General features: G+C 41.7%; 2 protein-coding genes across 2 annotated transcripts in view; both read right to left on the minus strand.

The window, feature by feature from the left end:
• The window catches only part of rgs12a (regulator of G protein signaling 12a), a 44,218-nt gene extending 28,401 nt beyond the window's left edge, over positions 1-15,817 (minus strand). Inside the window, exons 1-3 of the mRNA XM_085451312.1 lie at positions 15,626-15,817; positions 13,015-14,866; positions 10,969-11,061 (exon numbers count right to left, since the gene is read on the minus strand). Coding sequence (XP_085307438.1) covers positions 10,969-11,061; positions 13,015-14,802 — 1,881 coding nt within the window. The 5' untranslated portion in view covers positions 14,803-14,866; positions 15,626-15,817. The remainder of the gene's footprint in view (positions 1-10,968; positions 11,062-13,014; positions 14,867-15,625) is intronic.
• A 1,495-nt stretch (positions 15,818-17,312) lies between these two features.
• msantd1 (Myb/SANT-like DNA-binding domain containing 1) lies at positions 17,313-21,223 on the minus strand. The gene is made up of 3 exons (XM_085451313.1): positions 20,548-21,223; positions 20,129-20,422; positions 17,313-17,940 (listed from the first exon to the last, which is right to left on the minus strand). Exons 1-3 carry the CDS (start codon positions 20,799-20,801, stop codon positions 17,649-17,651), a joined length of 840 nt encoding a protein of 279 aa, XP_085307439.1. The 5' UTR covers positions 20,802-21,223; the 3' UTR covers positions 17,313-17,648.
• Between the last annotated feature and the right edge of the window lie 267 nt (positions 21,224-21,490).

Raw genomic sequence — 21,490 nt, forward strand, 5'->3', positions numbered from 1 at the left:
GTTACTAGCAGTGGGACATTAGATTGCAATGTCTCAAAGAAATGATGACATATGACATTTACATACATTTACAAACAAAAACAAATACTGAACATTTGAGTAACATCACCAGCTACTAGCATCTCTCCTCATCATGTGCCTTCATAGCCGGATTTGAGTCGACATTGTGTTTTTGACTCAGCTGGTGAAAACATTTTACAGTTTACTTTTTGCAGAGTATAGTTTATTATTTAAGGTTATTTAAGCTGCCTTTTTTTCAGTCCTAAATTGTCACCGGAGGCTGACAAAGGCCTCTCATTCTCAGACATGTCTGGGCTTGTCTCATTGTTGTGGGCACTAGCAAACATAAATGCGTGACATTGATTTATCATTGATGTCATGATATGAGATTTTTATATTACCTAGAAATTTATGGTGTGACATGAGGCTGCCCTAGTTGTTGCCTTATTTGACTGAACTGTATGAACTTCCATTCTTCTTAAATAAATGTACATTATTGGGCAAGTGAAACCCCAAACAACAAACTACTTAACAAATACAAAATCCGATTTAAACATTTGGTATGTGTAGCTAGTTAGGAATCCTTATAATATGGTCTAAACATAATCTTGCTTTGTTATTACAGCAAGCCATAGAGTGTTCTCTGGTGTACAAATGGAATGTCAATACTCATAATCTGGTTAAAGGCTGCGTCTCCCATCTCTTTTTTTTTACATTTTTAACTTTAGAATTTGTCCATCATAAATACAGATACCCATCTATCGCCAAACAGTTTCAGGTTCCTTTTTTGTACCCATAGGTAGATTTGTTCTGCAGTCGTCATTTATCTATCCTCACATGGACACTCTCAATACAACCACAACAGACAACAATTACACATATTACAAAACGGCTAATATCGACCACTATATTGGCATGTCAATATATCATTATGGTTCTAGAAGAGACCACAATGTTTCAACATAGGATGAAGTTGATCACTCATTTTGCATTTTCATCTAAGTGGACAAGAACTTAACAGAGCCACCAGATTCTCTCATTGTCGTGAGAGCAAATACAGTATAAGAGTACAAGAATATCTGCACATAGAGAGATATCAGGAACTTTTTTGCTCCCTAGAAATCAGCAGTGGCATGAAAAAAAACAATATAAGTGGGACTCTATTTTAAAGCAAGGATAAAATCTGTCATGCAGTAATTAGAAGCTATTTTTGGTGCAGAGCTGAGTCATCCATAGCTCCTGTCACAAAGGACACAGAACAGCCCTCCTCAGCCCTTTAAGTCTACTCCTGCCCTTTGACCTCCCTCGGGCGGAAAACCTTCTGCGTCCAGGTGAGCACGTCTCAGCACACAACAAGAGCAAAGCATGTTAAAATGCCTTGAGAAAGAGCTTTTTTCTGTTCTTTGCTTCAGCATTCACAGCTGAAGAAGCCGTCTGCTGCCACAAAGTGAATAGGTTTTGTGTGAGTGCTGAGCCTCTACTTAATTCAATCAACACACGAAAGATTTCTAGACAGGCTTTACAACAGCAATAAGTGCTGCTTGTCACAAGACTAATTGCATGGTAAGTTCTCAAACAACCAATCCTGACCCAAGACGGAAAATAATCTAGGCCTGCTATCTGTGGCTGCCGACAAACTATTCCCTGAAAATAACATCAGAAAGCGCCTTGCATGAAGGCAACTTCCTTTTGAGGGAGGGAGGTTGAGGGTGCGGCAGCTGATAAGAGGGAAGACACATCTCTTTTCCAAACATGCAAGGAGTGTAGGGAGACAAGGAAAGGGACTGATTTGGAAAATTATGAAACTCCTGACAGGCAACACTGTGTTTGATTTTTAGAGGATCCAATGTTTTTACTGTGATAATCTTATTTGTCACGACAAATCTGCAAGGCCGTCCTATCAAATTAGCGAGGATCTGATGAGGTCAGCATGGTTATGTGATGCAAAAGGGGCAGGAATGGGAAAAACACGAACACAATGACCGTCTCGTAAGATCTGGTATCGCTGTTATGTCTGTGGTTCAAGGATTGTGAAACCACACTCAGACCCTTCGGAGAAGAAGATATTTGAGGACTTGTACAGAGCAAACAGTCATATTTGTGACTTAATGTCATGCACTGTTGAGTAATGCTGTTTGCCATAATAGGCCCAGAAATGAAGGCTGGACTGGTGATCCAACTGAGCTTCACATGTTCTTGGTTAGTTTTGATTTTACAGTGACAGTTTTGAAACTTGTTGATTCTTGCATGACGTTAGAAGGCATGTGACATCGCTAAAAAACACTGCTCAAACCATTCAGCATTTGAATTTGACAAAAATAAAATGTTTTTTGGTTTTCCTCCCCACTATTTCTAGATATAAACTTGGCAAAACCATTACAGCAAAAGGTCTCTGTTAATGTGTAATTATTCCATTATACTGACAGAGGAGTGGAAAAGAATAAAAGCATCGTCTTTTTGATCAAGACTGTTATCTCATCTCGCCATCTGCTTATTCCACAGAAATAATTTAGATTAAAACACAAAACAAAAACATACATGGAAAAAAAACTTGCTGAAGATACTGTAAATGTCATTTAGAAATTTTGATCTAAGCTTGTTGTGTTATTCATGCATACAAAGATCACTTCATCCTCCAGCGTGAGTAGGAAGCCAACATTTCCATTGTGCTACTGACCTCTGGGAAGTTTAAGTGAAACGATTTCTTATTTAAACAGATAACAATCCATAACAGTATAATGCTGCTGAAATGTCACATGTCTGGCCTTTGGCTATTAGCCACATGAAGGGTCCACTTAGTTTCCATTTAGTAAACAAATTATCTCTTCAAAGACTTGTATGAGTGATTTACATGGAAGAGACCGTCAGTACGCTGCCTTTCATCTCTTAATCCCAATGATCAGCAGTAATCTATTGCCTGTTCCTCAATAATTACAGGTTAGTCAGAGCAGATGGGTAAAGCTCTGCTTCTGTCTGGATTAAACTGGCATTTGTATGATTTGTGTGGTGCGACTCGTGTGCTTGTGCGCTTGTTGCTATTTTTTAAAAAGCTGAAAGGTACTTCTAGCATTCCTATAAATTGATGTGTTTACTCTACTGCTTTGCTTTTGCTTTACTCATTGGATGGTCAGAATTGTGTTGTCAGATCAGTTCTCACTACTGAAATTACTGTTTGATTTAGACACGAGGCCTTTAAACCAAACAGACACACAATTGCAATGAAAGCAATGACCTGTTTTATTCTTAACCATTAGATCATCAACTGGCTTATACTCGAGATAAATACAGTTCCATGCATGACATTGCATTCTCATATTCAGAGCTACTGTGTAATGATGAAAATGTAATAAAATTAATTACACAGGTTGCCATCATGTGTGAAAATGGTCTGACCACCAAGCCTAAAAGCATACATGAAAACATGACTTCAACTCTATTTGTTGTAAAGTAACACAGTGTTAAAGCAGGGCCGCATACAAAATAAGCAACAAATGAGAAGCCTTTCGATTTACAATTCACAGCTGAACTCCACAAAAACAGAACAACTTCAGAGAAGGCAACCAAAACCAGTGATCAGGACCTTTCCCACAGCAGTTTATTATCACAGTGAAAGGGCTGTGTACACATGAGCCTGGAGGGCTGGAGGTGAGTAAACCACATAAGACGCGACCACACCCTCCTGCTGCTCCCTTTCTTTTCCACAAAAAGAAAGAAAGAAAGAAAAACCACCAGAAATGGACTTTCCAACCTGAAACCAGACACCTATAATTAGCTCACAGTCCCTTCAGTTTTTTACCAAACGAATTTTTTTTTTAAAGTTTTCTGAAAAGTCTGGGTGTATGGCTACATTTGTTTTATGACGATAAGATTATACTAATACTATTTGCCATCTGGAAATGTAACAAGGCCATATGTTGCAGAATACAAGAAGTAGCATAATTCTTTACTTCCTCTTTAAGTCCTACTGACCTTAAACCCCTCTGTCTAATCCCTTTGGTCATGCTGGGAACCCAAAGCCACTTTAGTGAAATGGGAAAGAAGTGAAGGCAAGTTGGTCCAATGTTTATCACTCAGGCCTAAGATGTCCTGTAGATTGTAAGGATGTATGGTAAAGCTCACAATGTAAAATTACAAATAGGTCAGACAGTTATTTCTGTTTTGAAAACAATCAGTCAGCTTCTGTTTAAAGGTGACCTATAAAAACAATCACCATCATCATTTAACTGCAGCATCTACTGGAGCAGCTTTGCATGACTGCCAGTTCAAAATAATCCTTATTTATATTATACTGGGCCTTGATGCAGACATCATTGGAAGACTTTCTTCTGATTGGCTGCCCCTCCTAACTAGAAAAGCTGTGCTCTGAAGATGACTATATTAGGGATTTTCCCCTCTCTGTGACATCAGTGAGAGCCAAGAGTTGAAAAACTTTCTCAAACTGGGCATTTTATAGAGGCCTGAAGCCTGAGCTTTTGACTCACCGAGGTTACTTGTATGTACCCTGACCTAATTATTCAATACTCTGGCCATATTTAACTTGGGCATCCACCACTGCAACAATATACACATTTTAAAAAGGAAAACACTGAGAAAGGGTACAGTAAGTCAACTTTACTACACAATATGAGAATGATCTAGCACTACATAATTTGGCTAACCTTTTCTTTGAAACATCCTAACACATGTAGGTTGCAAACTGAGTAATAAGTGGTATTTTACACAGCCAAAAATAACAAGATCAGGCAATAACCAGGCTTTGGAAATACCACATTTGATGTTGACCAGAGAAAGATGATGTTAAAAAATGTTTAAGAGGTAAAGTCAGTGTTTAGGCTTCACCAGTGGGCCATGTTTATGACTCCCACAGTGTAATATCGACAAGACCTTGGCCTGGTTCTGCATCATCTTGCGCCAACACAAGGCCAAAAAGATGCCAACAATATTAACTTTCCAAGCCTGTCTGCAGCCTTGCTCAACGTCTCATACGGGAAGTAAACATGCCCCGGCATTATCTGAGCTTCATGCGAGAGGTAAAAAGCTGAACACAACGAGCAGTCCACTGTACACCAGACATGTTTCAACTGTTACCAAGGAGGTTAAAAAAAGTCTGGCAGCTCTAGAGTCGTTCCTCATTGAATAACCTCCACACCCTTGGCAGTAGGTTCCTTTTCAGTGAAGCAGATAAGTATAATAATAGTAATAGTGAGCGAGGTAAACAGAGAGAGGGGAATGTATGAGCTTCAGAGCGTTCTGATTCACGCATACAAAATCAACAGGCATTGATGAAGGGCTGTGTGGTTAACTAAAAAAACAATTTTTTAAAACTCCCATAGTCTCAAATGTCGCTAAGTGATGTTGGTATGACAACAGCCAAGAGTGGAGCAGCAGTACGCCTGCATTTAGAGATGGTGAGGCAGCGGGTATTTTCCGTGGTTACAGTTGGGTCAAACAGCAAAGTCAGCAACCGCAGCCACATCTGTTCAGCTGGTTAAAGGCCGCTGCATATTCCAACACAGAGCAGCTGGACAGCAAAATAACTTTTATTGTGTTAATGCACCATTTTTGTTTGCTGGCTTTGTGTGTGTGTGTGTGTGTGTGTGTGTGTGTGTGTGTGTGTGTAGCCTAAGGACAAATATCGTGAGCACAGCTGTCCACCCACTCTAACAGAGCTGGCCATGTGATGTCAGAGACATAAAAGTGTGTCGTGTTCTCCTTACACTACTGCTAATTCACAGGAAGATTCGATACCTGCTCATCTTCTCAAGTCCCAACATCCGCATTAAAAAATAATAACCAAAAAAATAGGGCACAAATTTACATAATGAAGTATGGCATCTATGACTAAATCACTAGTCATTAAAGCTTAGTTTCATGTATGATTCCACATTACCAAAGAAAGTAGTTGTGAAATGTGTTAGGAAAGATATGTTATAGAGATGGCTGGTGAATCAAACACGAAGACATGCCTGCACAAAGCAAATAAGGGCAAGGTAAAACCACAGGCAACCATTTCAAGTTCAGACTAAACTGTGGTTGTTAGATGACTCCCTCAGAATAAAAAGCTACAGAGAATTCACTGCCGATTTAATACCATCCGACAGCGACGACGCCGGATCTCAACGTCGCTTCAGCTAATCGAACTTCTCCCGGTGCTGCCGACTCGCTGCGGAAAGGGTCATTTCTCGGGGCAAGTGCAACAGAGCGCGCTTCATTGAAAAGGCCCCATGCAGTTTACAATAACAAGCCTCCGGGTCACTTAACAAAACTCTTTCAGTACGACATCTAATTTAAAGTCGTCGTGCATCCTGATCTAGACGCAATGCCACATTTTCCTGCATACAGCAGTGTAGTGTGTGTCACACAGCACATGGGAGTCTCAGCTGGCACTGGTCAAAACATTCCTCTGACAGACCACACAAGCTAACCACTGTATGCTGCTCAGAAAGCTACAACAGGAGCTACAAAGAGCCCAAAGAAGAAGTAACAGTGTGGCAGCCAAGACATCCCTAGTGTGAAAGATGAAGGTGCCATCACCAAATGGGCAAAAAAAAGCACGCGTGGCAGGATTTTTGTGACTTACGGAGTTGAGCGTTAAAGTTTGCTCCATGTATGGCGCTGTGTGCTTTGCCCGTCTTCAGCGCTACTCCACACGCCTGGTGTGTGTAAGAGAGTCCATCCGCTGGATCTCGCGCGGTGCGTGTGCGAGTCTGTGTTTGCAGTGCAGAGAGGCAGAGCTGAGCGAGGGAGGAGAGAGCGTGCAGAGGAGCCGAAAATCCTGACAGCCACTGAGAGTTCAAAAGCTCCCCCTCTCTTCCTCTCTCTTTTCTCTCTCTCTCTATCAATATCCCTCCCCTCGTTTTCTCTCTCCCTCCCTCTCTCGCTCTCTTTGCTGTGAATTCCTCCTCATTCCTTCTCTATTTACCTCCCTCTCCGTCTGTGTCTTCATGCCCTGTCTGGGTTTCTGCTACGCCCACAGCATACATCTCTTACCCACAATCATGTAAACAAAAGCCGCTAATGTTTCCACACCTAAAAGGAAAGGAGAGGGAGAAACTTCAGGCACGGAGCAAAGAGGCAAAAAATTTCCCCAGCAAATTTACCCGAATCAAACGGCACGCATTAACCATTAACGGCTCGCAGGAACAGATGTTCTCAAATGCCGCAACACCTCCGAACATAGTCAGATTGAGCACAGTCGCAGCAGCCAGCTAATGGTGTCATCTTTGCAAAGTTGAACACACTGTCGTCTGCTGAGCGTGGAGGGCGCAAAGCATCTGTTTGCAGCTGAGTGTGTGATGAGTGAGACACAGGCTTACAGCACCGGGGCAGTGGGATGTGGGGGGCTGTGTGTGGGTGTGTGGAGTGGTGGGGGTTTGCAGTGGGGCTCTGAATGAGAAATAATACAAGGATGTACAAAACAGGACGCTCTTCAGCACGAAGAAAAGCTTAGCATCGGAGTACTCTCTGAGGGAAAAGCAGCAGGGGCAAAAAAAATGAATTACTACATACACAAGCACAGGGTTATATAGCAGTTTCTTCTTCTGGTGAAGAAGGAAGGCAAACACTGAAAAGCAACAATACTACTACTACTATGACATGTCAGAGCCGTGTGAGGAAAGATTCCAGAAGTATGCTCATTTCTGGCCACTGTGTCACCCATAGTTTCAGATTGTTATGGACACAAAATGCTACAAGAACGCATACAGAAGTTATCCATGAGGGGGAACTCGTAAAGAGCCTCACAGTGTCATTGTGAGTCCAGATGCACTGAATGAGAGCTTATCGTGTGTTTTCTGAAAAGGCTTGTTATGAGAACAGTCCTTCACAACTATACACAAGTCAGAAAATCCTGCAGAAACCAAACACTTGGACAGGAGTTTCTCCCTGTATTAACCTGGACATCACATTTTGGGTTATTTAGACCAAAATACTCAATTTTGCTCTACAAGGGCCTTATTTCCACTTATGAAGACATTATACTGCTACTGTTCTATCAAGATTTTAAACAAATATCCTCATATGTGGCTCTAATTTTTCATAAAAACAAAAATAAGGCAAAAAAAAAAAATCTGGTAATTCTTTGTTTTTACATTCATCGGGCCCCAATATGCCCAAATATCAAAGAGAAATTAAAAATGCATGCCGTAGAAGAGCTCGGATCTTAGGAGGTTAAAGAGTCTTCTGAGGTAAAGAGTTTACTACAGTGCATCAGCTTGCTGTGTCCATCATTTGTCACTTATTTTTGCTCTGAAGGGGACCACAACCTTCAAAGTAGGGGGGAAACAAGTCCTTAAATTTCACTTCATTCTTCAAAGATTCCCATGCTAAAAATCATTTCCTGAACAGGTCATTCTCCAAATCTGGTGCTTAAGAGGCACCACCCAATTCTGCATATGTGTAAGTCTATAAGAACCAAATTGGTGCCATTGGATGGCTTTAATTTGCTATGGGAGAACAGAGTTGCTTATAGAAAACCTGATATCTGGCCATGACTGCAAGATGAAAGCTTGTGAAATTAAAATCCAGAGCAGAGCCCGAGGTGCACACTGAAAAGTCTCTGAAAATCATAAATTCCCTAAACTCTTATTATTTGGAATGTATAGCAGTACCGTGACTTAATACTGCAGATTAAAAACAGATTTTATCACTGAAAATTTGAATTTGGGATTTTTGGAAATCACACACACCACATCATACTGACTAAAGAATAGTGATATCATACGGCTCGATCTGTGGAAGTGCATTAGTGCATGTGGCATGGGTAAAATACACATTTGTGAAGGCACCATTAATGCTGAACAATATATGCAGCTATATATCATCATATAGACATCTTATTAAAGGAGGGCCTATGCAAACCGCATTCTACATGTAGAAGCACAGCTCTGTAAAACAGAGTCTGGGTCTTAAACTGCCACCTGCTGAAAACATTTGGCACATTATGAAACAAAGACAAACAAACCCACAATACAGCAACCTGTTATGAAGCTCAGCTCTAATTTAAGCAAGGATGAGCAATATTTTTCTTTAAGCTACAGGCGTTAGTGTCGTCAGTTGGAAATACTCACACTGATGTTAAAAGAATCGTTAAACTGTCCATTTTGTTTTATATTGTTGCACAGCACAAAAAATGAGCCCTATATTTCAAAACAAGCAAAGTTACATTTTTTCATTTCATTGTATTCCATTTTTCTGTCATTTTATAGTGTTCCTACATAGATTATATATAAAACATGGACACAGCCACCATAAGATTACCCATTAATTAGTGAAATCTCATTGTGATACTCACAACTCATTATTTTCACTGTGGCACTGCTGGTGTTTTGAAACCAGGAGTAATGGGCACGTAAATGTGAGTGCAAAACTGAGAAAAACTAACTACTTGAGACTGAAAAGCTGTTAGTCTGACTCTTAATTTACAAAATGAAACCTTGTTTTATTTGAAATCTCCTGAAACTAGCATTTAAGCAAATAGGCCCGCTGTCTGTTTTGAATGCAAGTTTAAAAGCTCTTTTACAATGGCTTCATTTTTCAGACAATGAAGCTATAGTTATCTTTTAGATAGCATGTAATTACTAACAGAAGTCATGTAGTACTCTTGTCTGTAGATAATCAACACTTAGTATCAAAACATATGCTGTATTTAACTGAGCCAACTGAGACTAGCCTAAGCCTGCCTCTCTTTGTTTGTGCCACTGCAGGTCCCACCAGCATAGAGATGATAAAACAAAGATATCAAAGATCTACAAAACAATGTAACAGATCAAACTAACGCTGAGAGACAAGGGGGGGAAGAGATTAGATAATTTCACAGACTGCTTCAAGCATGAGAACACCTACCTTTCTATTCAGCCAATGTTATTTTGTACAAGCAGAGTATATGACAGCTCAAAACATCCCCTTTTAAATTTAACAGCAGGCAGGAATAGACACCTCATAACAGCACTAGAGAAGAGATGTCTTAGTTGCTAGGGGTGATGGCATACTCAGAGGCAATTTTACTCTTGATTGATGCAAAGTAATTAGCTATTTCTGGTAAGTCATAAAAAGTAAACAATGAAACACACCGTTAGACCCACGCACGGTGAGGAAATCTTTGCACACGAGCCAACAAGAAGTTATGAAACAAAATAAAAATACACTTTTTAATTTTTTCAATTTTTTTTTTACTGGTAAAAGTTTGTAACCTCGCTTAAAAACAAAAGCTACTCAGATTCGTACATGTGAACATACAGTGAGGATTAGGAGATGAAGTGGGAGGTGGGGTATTATAATCTATAGCTGATTAAGAAAGTAGCTTAAGACATCTTGGGGTAAACATTTTATTATTATTAACAGTGCTCTTTAGTGTGTGTTGAGACATTCCTGAGAAGCAGATTTGTGGTGTGATGTTTTGAGTGCAATGTGGATCCTGCAAGTGTGCTCCTATGTGGACCCACAATACAGTCTGCCACTTTCTGGATCATTTTTGCGCCTGTTTGTGTGCATTCGGAACAATTACAAGACATAAGAGCACGTGTGTGTGTAGTTTTGTGAATATGAATCAGAATCAGTGTGCCTAAGTAATACGTGCATGCACAGACCCACTGCAGAAAGAGGGTTCCTCAGAAACATTAATATGAGAAAATGTGAGCATGATATTCCATCGTGCAGCAGCGCTCATTAGTGACACCAAACAAACAGGAACATGCCTCTAGCTTACACAAAGACCACTTTGTGAGCCATCCCTTGCAAACACAGAGTTCAAGGCAACGGAAATGTGAGGTTAAAAAAAAGAAGAGAAAAAAAGCTGAAGTGTAAAAGGGAGGGGGTATGGTTCAAACGTCCACATTAATGAGGTAATTTTTGTACATACAGGCCAACCAGAATGGGAAGGACAGAAGAGCATCCGAGCATTAAAATGAAAAAACACTTTCCATGTTTCAAATTCATAGCATAAAGGGTGAGGAAGGAAAAAGAACTTACGTCAAGGTCATCCAGCGATCGCGCCAGGCTGAGACGTTTGGCAGAACGACGTTTAGACGCACGAATAGCGCCTATACCCCAAAACCTGGAACCCTGAAGGCAAGAGTATTTAAAATCACCATTACTGATTTAACTTTTGAACACAAGACACTGTCTCTCCTAGAAAATCAAGTTACCAAACTACAACTTAGTAACTGTTAAACTACTGTCACTGACATCTATTTATCTACAGAAATTTTTTGCTATGACTGTCGGAGATAATGTCATAATTTTCAGAGAACTGAAGTGTTTGTGACACGTTTTTGCCCGGAGAGTCAAAGATAATGGAGTTACTCGCGGATAGGAGAAAATGAAAATGTAACAGTATAAGCAAAGTGAGAATTGAATTTGAGATGAGTTTGTTCAAACACATCTTTCTGGGAATCTAAAATGATCCGCGAGATCTGACAGATTTCTCTCCTGGTGCCTCTACATTCAGATATAATTGCACACTAATGTCACAGTCTCTCGGACTGCAGATGGAAACACAATCGCTAATATCTTAAAGATACTGCATTCTAACCAGCCACCGCATACTCTTGTGACTGGAGAGGTTTTGTGTCTATTGCTTGCAGATAATTACTGCTGCATGACATGGGCTCTACCCTGTAATTTGTCTGGCTTCCTGTTCAAGATAGTCTTTTTTTCTGATCTAATGCAAGCTGCTGGGAAAAGATGCAATCAAGCTCTGACTTGGAAACACAGGGCAATGCTTCTCTTAAAGAAATAAACTTAAAAAAAATATATCACATGAGATTATTCTGTAGCCAAACTTAATCTAAAGCCCGCTGCACGTGTCCCTGATTACAAAGTTATTTACAAACACAAGCTCGCCTACATGCTGACTAATTCGAGTCTGTTGCTTAGTGAAAAAGCCGACTTCAGAGATACTTTAGACGTGTAATTGTGGTTCTTGGAGCTCATGGATACACAGGGACATCTTGTGGACAAAGAGGAAACCAACAGTAAAACAAACCTCTTTATAGAGTTGCACATTAACTTTCAGCAGGTGTTTTCTGAGCTCAATTGACACACTGCACCAACTGAGCGTTGAGCAGTGGTGTTTTATTTCATGTTAGGTGCCACCAAAAACAGACTTACTAACACCCCCTTGATGTCGGGAAACTCAATTCTTTCTGAGCATTTAATAGTTCAAGAGCCACTATAAGCACAGAAGCAGATGCTCTTGCCTCAAGGTGACAGGAATAATAAACTTTACATTTTAGCAAAGAAACCTGCACAGCACTTAAGTAAAAGCATTTAATTCAACAAGAATACAAAAAAAAAGTTTTAAAGAGTTTGTGAAAGACAGGACACCTCATGCTTGTTGCTGATCACATAAAATGTCTCTGTCAGGACACCTATAAAGATCCTATAAACATCACCAGGTACTTCAAGAGGACATATTAAGGACCTATTACAGGGACGTCATTTCTGACTTGTATTCTAGCTTGCTAGAGCTTTGCATGACTCACACCTCAAAATAATCCTTATTAATTTGATGATGGGCCTTGGTGCAGTTGCTCAGTCTGAAATAAACTATTTTACATCCTCCCCTTTAAAACTACTTTCTTGGATATGCTGCAGCATACAAAGAGCAGGTAGTTGGGCTGCTGTGTGCCATTTTTAATTTGAGCATCTGCAATTTTAAAAGTACATATGAGATAAAAACAGGGGGGGGGGGGGGGGGGAAAGCATATAATGGCTCCCTCACAAGTGAAATTAAAAAAATATTTTCTAACATTTTTGCCCTTTTTTGTAAATAACTATCAAGAAATTTTAACCTTTTGGGTTCAAAAACATGATAAATATATGATTTTTCATATTTGACTCTTGTGGAAGTTAAATGCCTGAAACCTGTATTTCAGATCACAGGTTATTTATACATACTCATAAACCTCATTAACTACTTCAATGGCAGCATAAGAAATGTTTATTTTTAAATTCTTTAGATTGCAGCTTTAAAGTAAAAAAAAAATTGAAAACAAGAAAGAGTGTCTTACTTACATTTCTAGTGCTGCCATCCTTTTGCTGCTTCTGTCTCTGTTCTACAAACTTTCTGGTCCATTCCTCCCTGGGAGGCAGCATCATGACTTCAGCTGACTGGTATCTTTCCGAGGGTATCTGGCTCATTGGAGGTGGCAGGTTATTGGTGCTGGCACTAAGACTATTGTGTGAGGGCCAGTTGTTGTTGGATGTTTCACATAGTGCTGGATCACTACTCAGGACTTTTGGCCACTTTGGCTTTGAGAACCACCGTTGGCTCCCTCTGAGAGGATCTCCAGAGAAGTTTGTTTTTTTATCCAAACGCATAAGAGGTGGTGGGGGCTTGAACTGGAACTGTAGTCTGGGTGGGGGTCCTCCATAAAAGCTAACTAAAGAATCTGGGCCAGGTAATGACTCTGAAAGGGAATCTGTGCTGGTAGTGTTCTCTGGATTAAGTTTTTGGCCATTCTTGGAGAGGGTTATTGGGGTGAGGCCCTCAGCCGGAGGATAATCCCATGGACAGCTGGGGAGGTGGGCCCCAGGATGGTTTTGGATCACCGAAGGGAAATCCCTGTCCGCTCTCTCCTCAGGGGGAGAAACATTTCCAATACCACTGTCCCCATTGCTGCTTGCACTGCCACGTTTGGCAGTGCTGACGTTCTCCTTGGCATGCTCCTGGGCTTCTGCGTCCAGTTTCACTCTTAGTCTTTCCACAGCTTCCCCCATGTCGCTGTAAAGTACTGTTACAAAGTTAAGAACATCCGGGGGAGTCTGTGGGAATTCCAGGCAGCCCGAGGCATCTGGATCTGGAGTGCAGTTGAAACCAAAACGGCCAGCAATCCCAGTGTGATCCTTGTGATTTCCCAGATCTGGGTCAATGAAAAAAACATGGCAGGAGGCACGCAGAGGACTATCTTCTGGCACACGGCCATTAATAATATGCCCTGTGGTGACCAGGCAAAAAAAACGTGGGTCTTCAGTACACACAGCCCCCAAGACCAGGTTCTCAGCAGGGAAAGCTGCCAAAACAGCTCCAGCGTCGTCACAAAGACGAATGCAATCAAACATGATCTTCATCATCACAAGGGTATGGGTGTCCTGCTCAGTGCCCAGCTGTCGGATTCTCTCCAGAATGGCCTTTGAACAGTCCTCTGATTCACTAGTGTTCAAAATCAGCTCTGTGGAGCTCAGGTAGCCAACCACCAAAGTCATGTTCAAAACACCCCAGTCTGGATTGGCTTCGTCTGTAATAACAGAGTCTGCATCCCCAGACGTGGAAGTCTCCTCCCTTGGCTGCTCAGCTAAAGCACTCCACTGCTGTGACCACTGTGACATATCCGGCTCTGAAACCGGCCTCTGTTTGGCGGCAACCGAACAACTCGCGTTAAAGGAGGAGTTGCTTGAGTCATCTGAGACTGTGCGGAAAACACTTGCCTTTTGGAAAACGCCACTTTTCTGAGGAAACCCAAATTTCACATCATTAAGGATTGGGTTTCCCAACACTCGGCCTTCAGCCTGCACCACCAAGCACAGGGGTCCTTTGCAGCTGCCAATCAGCTGCACCACAGCCTCATGAGAAGCAGTAGACACGTCACTTCCATTGATGACCATGATGCAATCTCCTTGTCTGAGCCCCACCAAGTATGCCGGGCTTCCTTCCAGGATGCCGCTCAACATGCACGGCCTCTGTCCTGAAATAGTAAAGCCATATCCAGCCCGACCACGGATGACCTCCACGCTCTTGAACTCACCGGATGCATTCATATCCAGACGCCTCCTCGCGCCCTCAGGCTGTCCCTGTATCCTCATCTTTGTTGCCGCATGTGGGAACTGTAACACTTGTCCGTTGCCAACACTATTGTGTTGTTGTCATCTTATGGTAACACAAAGCAAAACACAAGGACAAAAAGTAAAGAAGACGACATGTTTTTCCACCACATCAAATTGTTCAAAGACTTAATAAATTACAACTCATGCATTAAAATGTCAAAAATACTTGCAAATAAACGACAGCTCTAAAGTTCTTTGTGAAAACTAATGAGAAGTTCTACAGCACATTTTATTAATTACATTAAATGGTTATTTTATTGATGAATACTGCTAATAAATAATGTAAAGACCATATACTGAAAACAGAATAACATTTTTTAAGCAGTGTTAGAAAAAGCAGGGTGTTTTTCTAGCTTTCTTTGCTCTCACCTAGTCAACAAATTAATTTAATTTAATCAGTTTCATTTAATAACCAAGTAACGCAACCCACATCAATCTTATATCTGCAATTATCTGTCAGAGCTAAAACAGAGGCAGCTTTTATGTGCAAACACGGCTCGCATATTACTCCCAGTCACCCCTCCACCCACTCCCCAAAACACACCGCCAGCTGGCTCCCTGCTCACCACCACTTTAATGAAGGACTCTGGTGTCGGTAAGCCAGTTTTTAAATGTTCCAACACTTAAGTCACCGCCCGAGTCATTTTATGAGGGCAAAAAAACCGAAACAAAAATAGCGAAAGCTAGCTCCTGCTTTACTTTCTTTTAGAGTTTTGGCAACTTTAAAGCGACAAAAAATGTTAACGTAGCTCGAAACTTTGACAACAATTAAGGCCTTATCGGGAAAAAAAATTAACAGTACCTGCTTTTAAAGTTGTGCCAGAAAAAAAAAGCCCACGGGTTTTACGTTTACGTTAACACGAGTCTACCACGTTTACATTTTCCGCTTCACGCGTCCATTTTTTTTCTCTATTCTCTCCCTGCAGTGATTCGGTATTCCATATGGCAGAGCTCGAGGGCACCACCTCCATCCATTCACTCATCACGGAAAACACAAAGCGTCTTTCACTGTAACCATGACAGCGTAACGTCTCCGGAACATGTGACTCCTCCCACTGGCCAATCAGCATCTCCTTTGCGTTCAATATTCAAACAGTGGGAGTGACGCTATTGGCTGACAATGATGGCAGTTGACAAGCTTCATTTTTCCCTTAAGTAAAGTAAAGTATGTATATATTTTTTTATTTATATATGATATTTTTAATAAATAACTCTGCTTAAGTATACAAGTGAGAGCACAGAAAGTTCTCTGGAGACTCTGTAATCACCCCTGACATATGTCTAAAAGGAGGAATATAATGAAATTTAAAAGGCACTGCCCATGCAATGGTGATAAGTTGATCACTTAAAAACCAAAAAGTAAAAATAAAAAAGGTCTTACCCATATGACTGCGGTTACTGCAGTATGTCTCATCCACTTTGCCTCTGGTTAACTCCTTCCCCTCCACTCGACTGCGGCTCTTTACGGCGGATGGTGTGTAAACACTAACTCTGGTCAAAGGGCTGCAACGGTTGCCTCACCCCTGGCCTTACTACTCATGTGCGGTGTAGCTTACTCATTTGCAAGAAGCTGACAGCCGTTTTGACAAACCACTATATAACAACAGGATTAGAAGTCTAATGCAATGACGTTGCACTTTATGATTTATTTATTACGGCTGTGAGCAATGAGCATACTATGCAAACACAGGCCACACAGTTCAGTGTGTTATAAGGAAACAAATGATGTTGCTTTCTCATTTTCATGAAGGAGTGACTTCCTTTGAGCTGGTGTAATGTGTGATGGAACTATCCTAATCCCCCCTATTTCTCCAAATCCTCTTAAAATGGGCTGAAAGGCAAAGACCTTAATATTTCAGCTAACGTCAGCCTCCACCCTCTGTGTATTTTGCATCCCAATAATTGTACCGTAGAGTCACGGAGATGGGGGATGTTAGAGTGAAAGACAGCAGCAGGTTATCTTTGCATAGTTGTCAGTTCTCAAGAAACAAATCTGCGGGTTTCTGCCTTGAATGAAAGCTTCCATATCAAATCCTAAAACTAAATGCTGTAAAAATGCTGTTATATGACTTTTATTAGCCACTATCAGTGTCTTTGTTATGATACGAATAGAAGAATCTGTCTGACTTGTCAGAGTCTTATTATGACTAATGACCCATATTCCTAGAAATTTTTATGTGGATATCAGTATAACACTATAAATATCAAGGTTACCAATCACTCTGTCACATTCTCACGCAAAAGAAAGTCAGGAATGTTTCATTAAAGCTACTATTTTGCACAAAAAGACATAGTCAAGGTTTCTTTTTCTGAGAAATCTCAAGCAGCTTGTGTTGCCATTTGCTGGCAGCTCTTTACCAAATGACTGCAGTAACAGTGGGGATTACCGCCTAAATTCCTGGTTCATGGTTGCTACAAATTGCCCTGTTTTGGCATCAGACCTCCCATGTAACATGTAATTATCCTGGCAAAGAATAAAAAGTGATGGCTGTTGTTCCCACAGTGATTTTTATTAGGGTACTTGGCAAATTATCAAGAAATCTTATACAACTGTTCCTAAAATGAAAATGTACAGTGGAGCCTGACTTAATGTTGATGCTAAAGTGCTAACAAATGCAATAACATGTTTATCTTCTACAAATGATACTCCTCCAGAAATGGTAAAAGCCTGTATTCATGCCTGTCTCTACCATTTCTACACAGAGCTTTACTCACAATAGGATAAACCTGGAATGCCAAAATAAAATACATCATTTTTTTGTATTCAACAAGGTTATAGGTGAGGCAATGCCCCCCAATAAAAAACAAAACAAAAAATATACACTTTATGGTTTTCCCGGATCCTTCACACCGCTCTGACCCCATGTGGCTGATGCAGTGGCGGGAAGCTGGATCATCTTCTCCAGGAGGTTCATCATGCGCTCCTGCAGCTGCAGGCACTGGACCTGGAGGAGGTTCTGTTGGTGCACGGCTCGACGCACCTCCCTGCACGTCTCCTCCATGGCCCGGCTCGACTTCTTCTGTTGCTGCAGCATAGCCTGCAAGACTCGCAGTTTCTTCCGCTTCAAGGACAGGTGCTTGCTGGCCTTCCTCTTCCTGGCCGAGATAGGATGTGAGCTGGGGGAGCAGAGAGGGGAACCTTTCAGAGCAGGCAGTGCCTAGTAAAAAGAGATCACACTGGGTTCGCATTTTCACAGGTTAGTTCCACGACCTTCAACATAACATTGGTTTGTGTGCATCGGCTCCTCGCGCCGAAGGCAGAAATCATAGAAGTAAATCATTGCAAGTGTTTTACAATGCTATGGACGGCATTTAAAGGGAGTGAAACATGGCTTATTACTGGTAGCTACAATCTACAGATTTTTCTGACAATTAAGACAGACAATTGAGAGGCACAGTTTTAATAAGAAGACAGCCCTGAGGACACATCAGCTGGATGCATGTTTCTGATTTTGCCTAACCAGTACAGGCAGATTGTGGGCTGCAGCTTTCTGGAGAAGCAGCATGAGTAGGGATGGGTATTGATAAGATTTTCACGATTCCGATCCAATTTTGATTCTGTTTAACGATTCAATTCTTTATCGATTCTTTATCGATTCTTTTTAAAAAAGGAGAACACTAAGGTCGATTAGCTTAGAACTTTGTTTTATATCTTCTCTTTGAACAAGATAGAAATTTAGGAGTAACATGACCTTACAAACCCAACAGTGAGATCTTAAGAGATACACAGCCTACGGCTCTTCAATGGGGTGTCACAGAGTCCCCAGGAAAAAAATTGTAAATGTAAAATAATAAAATAAATATTCTTCTGTAGCAATAATTACAATTACACAAGAATATCCAGTAATGTCCCTGCCTACAATTAAACACATCTGCTGTGGCAAATGGGTGCAAACCTTTGACCACAAACTTAGTCACTGCTCGGTGACATTCGTCTATCCTGGCCTGAAAGGAGACGCTACCGGTAGACTGCAGCGAGAACTGCCAGCATCTGAGCCAGACTCTGTCTGTCTGTCTCATCATGGTCACCTAAATGCACAGTAATGGCAGGTTTTGTAAGAAGGCAGATCGCGTTAACATAATATGCACTGTTAGTTGATTATTTACCTGCTGCATTAACGGGAGAGGACGTACAAACGTTACCGCTGCTGCTGGGTTGAGATTCACGAGTCCGGAGCGGAATTAAAAACACGACATTCATTTAAGGTCATCGTGTGTTTTGTGAGCAAATGCTTTTGCATATTCGTAGTGTTTCCTCCCTGAAATGAAATATCTACTTTTCAAGTATTGCAAGTTACCCTGTTGTCATCCGTTCTCGTAAAGTATAACCAAACTTTTGAGCGTTTGAGCCGCCATGTTTCCTGCCAGGTAAATGACGTAATTCGTGGCGACGGGAATCGATAAGGGAATCGTTTGCAAAAATGGCAAACAATTCCAAGGAATTGAAACAGAGGGAACCGGTTCTCAGCAAGAACCGGTTTTCGATACCCATCCCTAAGCATGAGTGAGCGTTTGCTGTGGTGTGCCACAGGAAACTAATGCCAACAACAACAATAATGACAAGAAAACACATCCAGATTGAATTTTAGTGCATCAGAGTGATGAGGGGTTTTTTTTAAAGCCAGAACTTTTTGACTCATTTTTCAGCCCATTAAAAGTTGATTTGAGGGCTAAGGCTTGGTTTTAGGGTTAAAGAATTAGGGTGAATTTAAGACTTTAGCACTTAGCTGTTATGGCTAAACGTAGAGTTAAGAGGCTTGGGATTGCATGAATGTCCCCAGAAAGATAGTGTGTGTGTCTGTCAGTGTGGAAACACTTTTAACAAGGAACTACATTTAGCCCCCCCCCCCCCCAAAAAAAAAGAGAACCGCTCATCTAAACAACCTCAAAATTGAGCACTGCCCTTGCCAGAGTCCCCAGCGACAGACTCACCAAGTCTGGAGTGGATCAGAGGAACAGACAGACCTACACAGATTATTAGTAAGTAAGTAAAGTAAGTATACTTTACAGAAACTAACAAAACTGTTAAAACGCAGAGAGAAAAAAGCAATCGTGTATATAATTTTAGCATTCAAGGTTTAAATAAAGCATAGCAACAAGTAACCCAGCTGAGGAAAGGTAGTCACTTTCAGTTATAGCTGGCAAGCTGAAAACTGCATAAAACTGTATATCTGGTGGGTTGCTTCTCTGAAACAATAGCATACAAAGGTCAGTTCATCTATTATTATCTTTATGAGTGTTTCAAAAGTGCACATATTCACTATGAGACACACATGCACTGTGTGTCTCCTCTATTTCCTGTTACCTGGAGCCCTGTGTGTGCTCACTATCAGAGCTCAGCGAGTCCAGCTCTTGTTTGATCTCCATCTCGTCCGAGGAGCCTGTGTACTCTGGCAGGAATCCCATCAGCCCCTCGTCTGACTGTGGCACCAGGTTGTCTGTCGACTGGGAGGAAGTGGAGGGACCCGCTGCAGAGGCCTGAAACTCCAAAGAGTTCACCCTGCCGTTCTCCAGCGGCTTGGAGAGGATCTTCTCTATGGCCTTGTAGTACGGCCAATCCGGCGCCTCGCTGCCTTCGCCAACTGTAGCTTTCAGTCGCCTGTTAAAGCAGAGAAAATGTAAAACAAAAACAAAAAAAATGGGTGGTGGTGGTGGTGGGGGGGGGGGGGGGGGTGGTCATGCAGCAGCTGGAGCCACGACTTTGGACCGGGGTTTTGCACTTGCCTGTACTGAAAAGACATATTGGTGATTTTCATCTTGATCTCTTCCTTGAAGCGCTGCTCTCCTGTCAGCTGAAAGAACCTCTGGGACATCTTCTCGTAAACCTTAGCGTTCCTCTTGCTCATTTTCAGCTCGTTGTGGTGTTCCTCCCACACGTACAGGAGGGCTTTCATTTCGCCATCGGTCCAGTTCGGGGCCCGTCTGTGTTTCTCACTGTGGCCTGGCATCAGGTAGCTGAAACCATCCTCTGATGCCATTTTTTTTAAAAAAAATTTTAAATGACTCTCTTGACCTGTGCTGGTTCTGTTTGCAGAGCTTTAGAGGTTGGTTTTGAAAGCCTTTTACTTCGCTAAAGAGCCGTGTTGAGTCTCCAGTAATGGAGGGATAGAAGCAGGAAGGCACACACACACACCACCACCCTGCCTGTGCCTTTCCCCCTAGTCTAGCTGAAAGAGGACTCAAAATGGGGCCTAAGGCAGGAGAGGAATCCGGTTAAAAGCTTTTAGTGGTGCGTGATGTCACCGTGACATCAAGTTGCCCTGGCAACGGTGAGGGAGGCCCTTTATTTTCCCTCCCCTCTCCTCTAACCACTCCCATCTGCTCTCTCTCCCCTCCATTCTGCTTCACTGGAAGCACAAAAAGCTTTTAGTTGAAAGGCAGCAGTGTGAGCGCACAAGACTGCTGATGGTTTTGAAATATGAGCCTCCGGGGAGGGGAGGAGGGGTGGGAGGGGGAAAAAAAGCACTGAGAAGGAGGAGGAGTGGAGACCATGGGTATGTGTTTCCCTGGCAACAAGGCAGTGGATTTGGTAGTCAGCCAGCACTCTGCTCCATTTAAAAGCTTTTAATAATACACAAGTCATTTTGAGATGAGGAGAGGGAGGATTTGCTTTATCTGGCAGGATGCGGGGAAAAAGAGAGCAGAAACACTCGCAGCCTGCAATTCA

The sequence above is a fragment of the Copadichromis virginalis genome, linkage group LG3 (genome assembly GCF_057382275.1).
Source record: "Copadichromis virginalis isolate Kocher_CV1m ecotype Utaka linkage group LG3, C_Virginalis_male_GT1.1, whole genome shotgun sequence".
Classification (NCBI taxonomy): Eukaryota; Metazoa; Chordata; class Actinopteri; order Cichliformes; family Cichlidae; genus Copadichromis; species Copadichromis virginalis.

Excerpts from the sequence above, each read along its gene's own strand:
- msantd1 (XM_085451313.1), bottom strand. The coding sequence starts at position 20,801 with ATGGCATCAGAGGATGGTTTCAGCTACCTGATGCCAGGCCACAGTGAG. Across the intron at positions 20,423-20,547 it reads AATATGTCTTTTCAGTACAG|GCGACTGAAAGCTACAGTTG; the intron begins GCAAGTGCAAAA and ends CTGCTTTAACAG. Across the intron at positions 17,941-20,128 it reads GAGCACACACAGGGCTCCAG|CTCACATCCTATCTCGGCCA; the intron begins GTAACAGGAAAT and ends CTGCTCCCCCAG.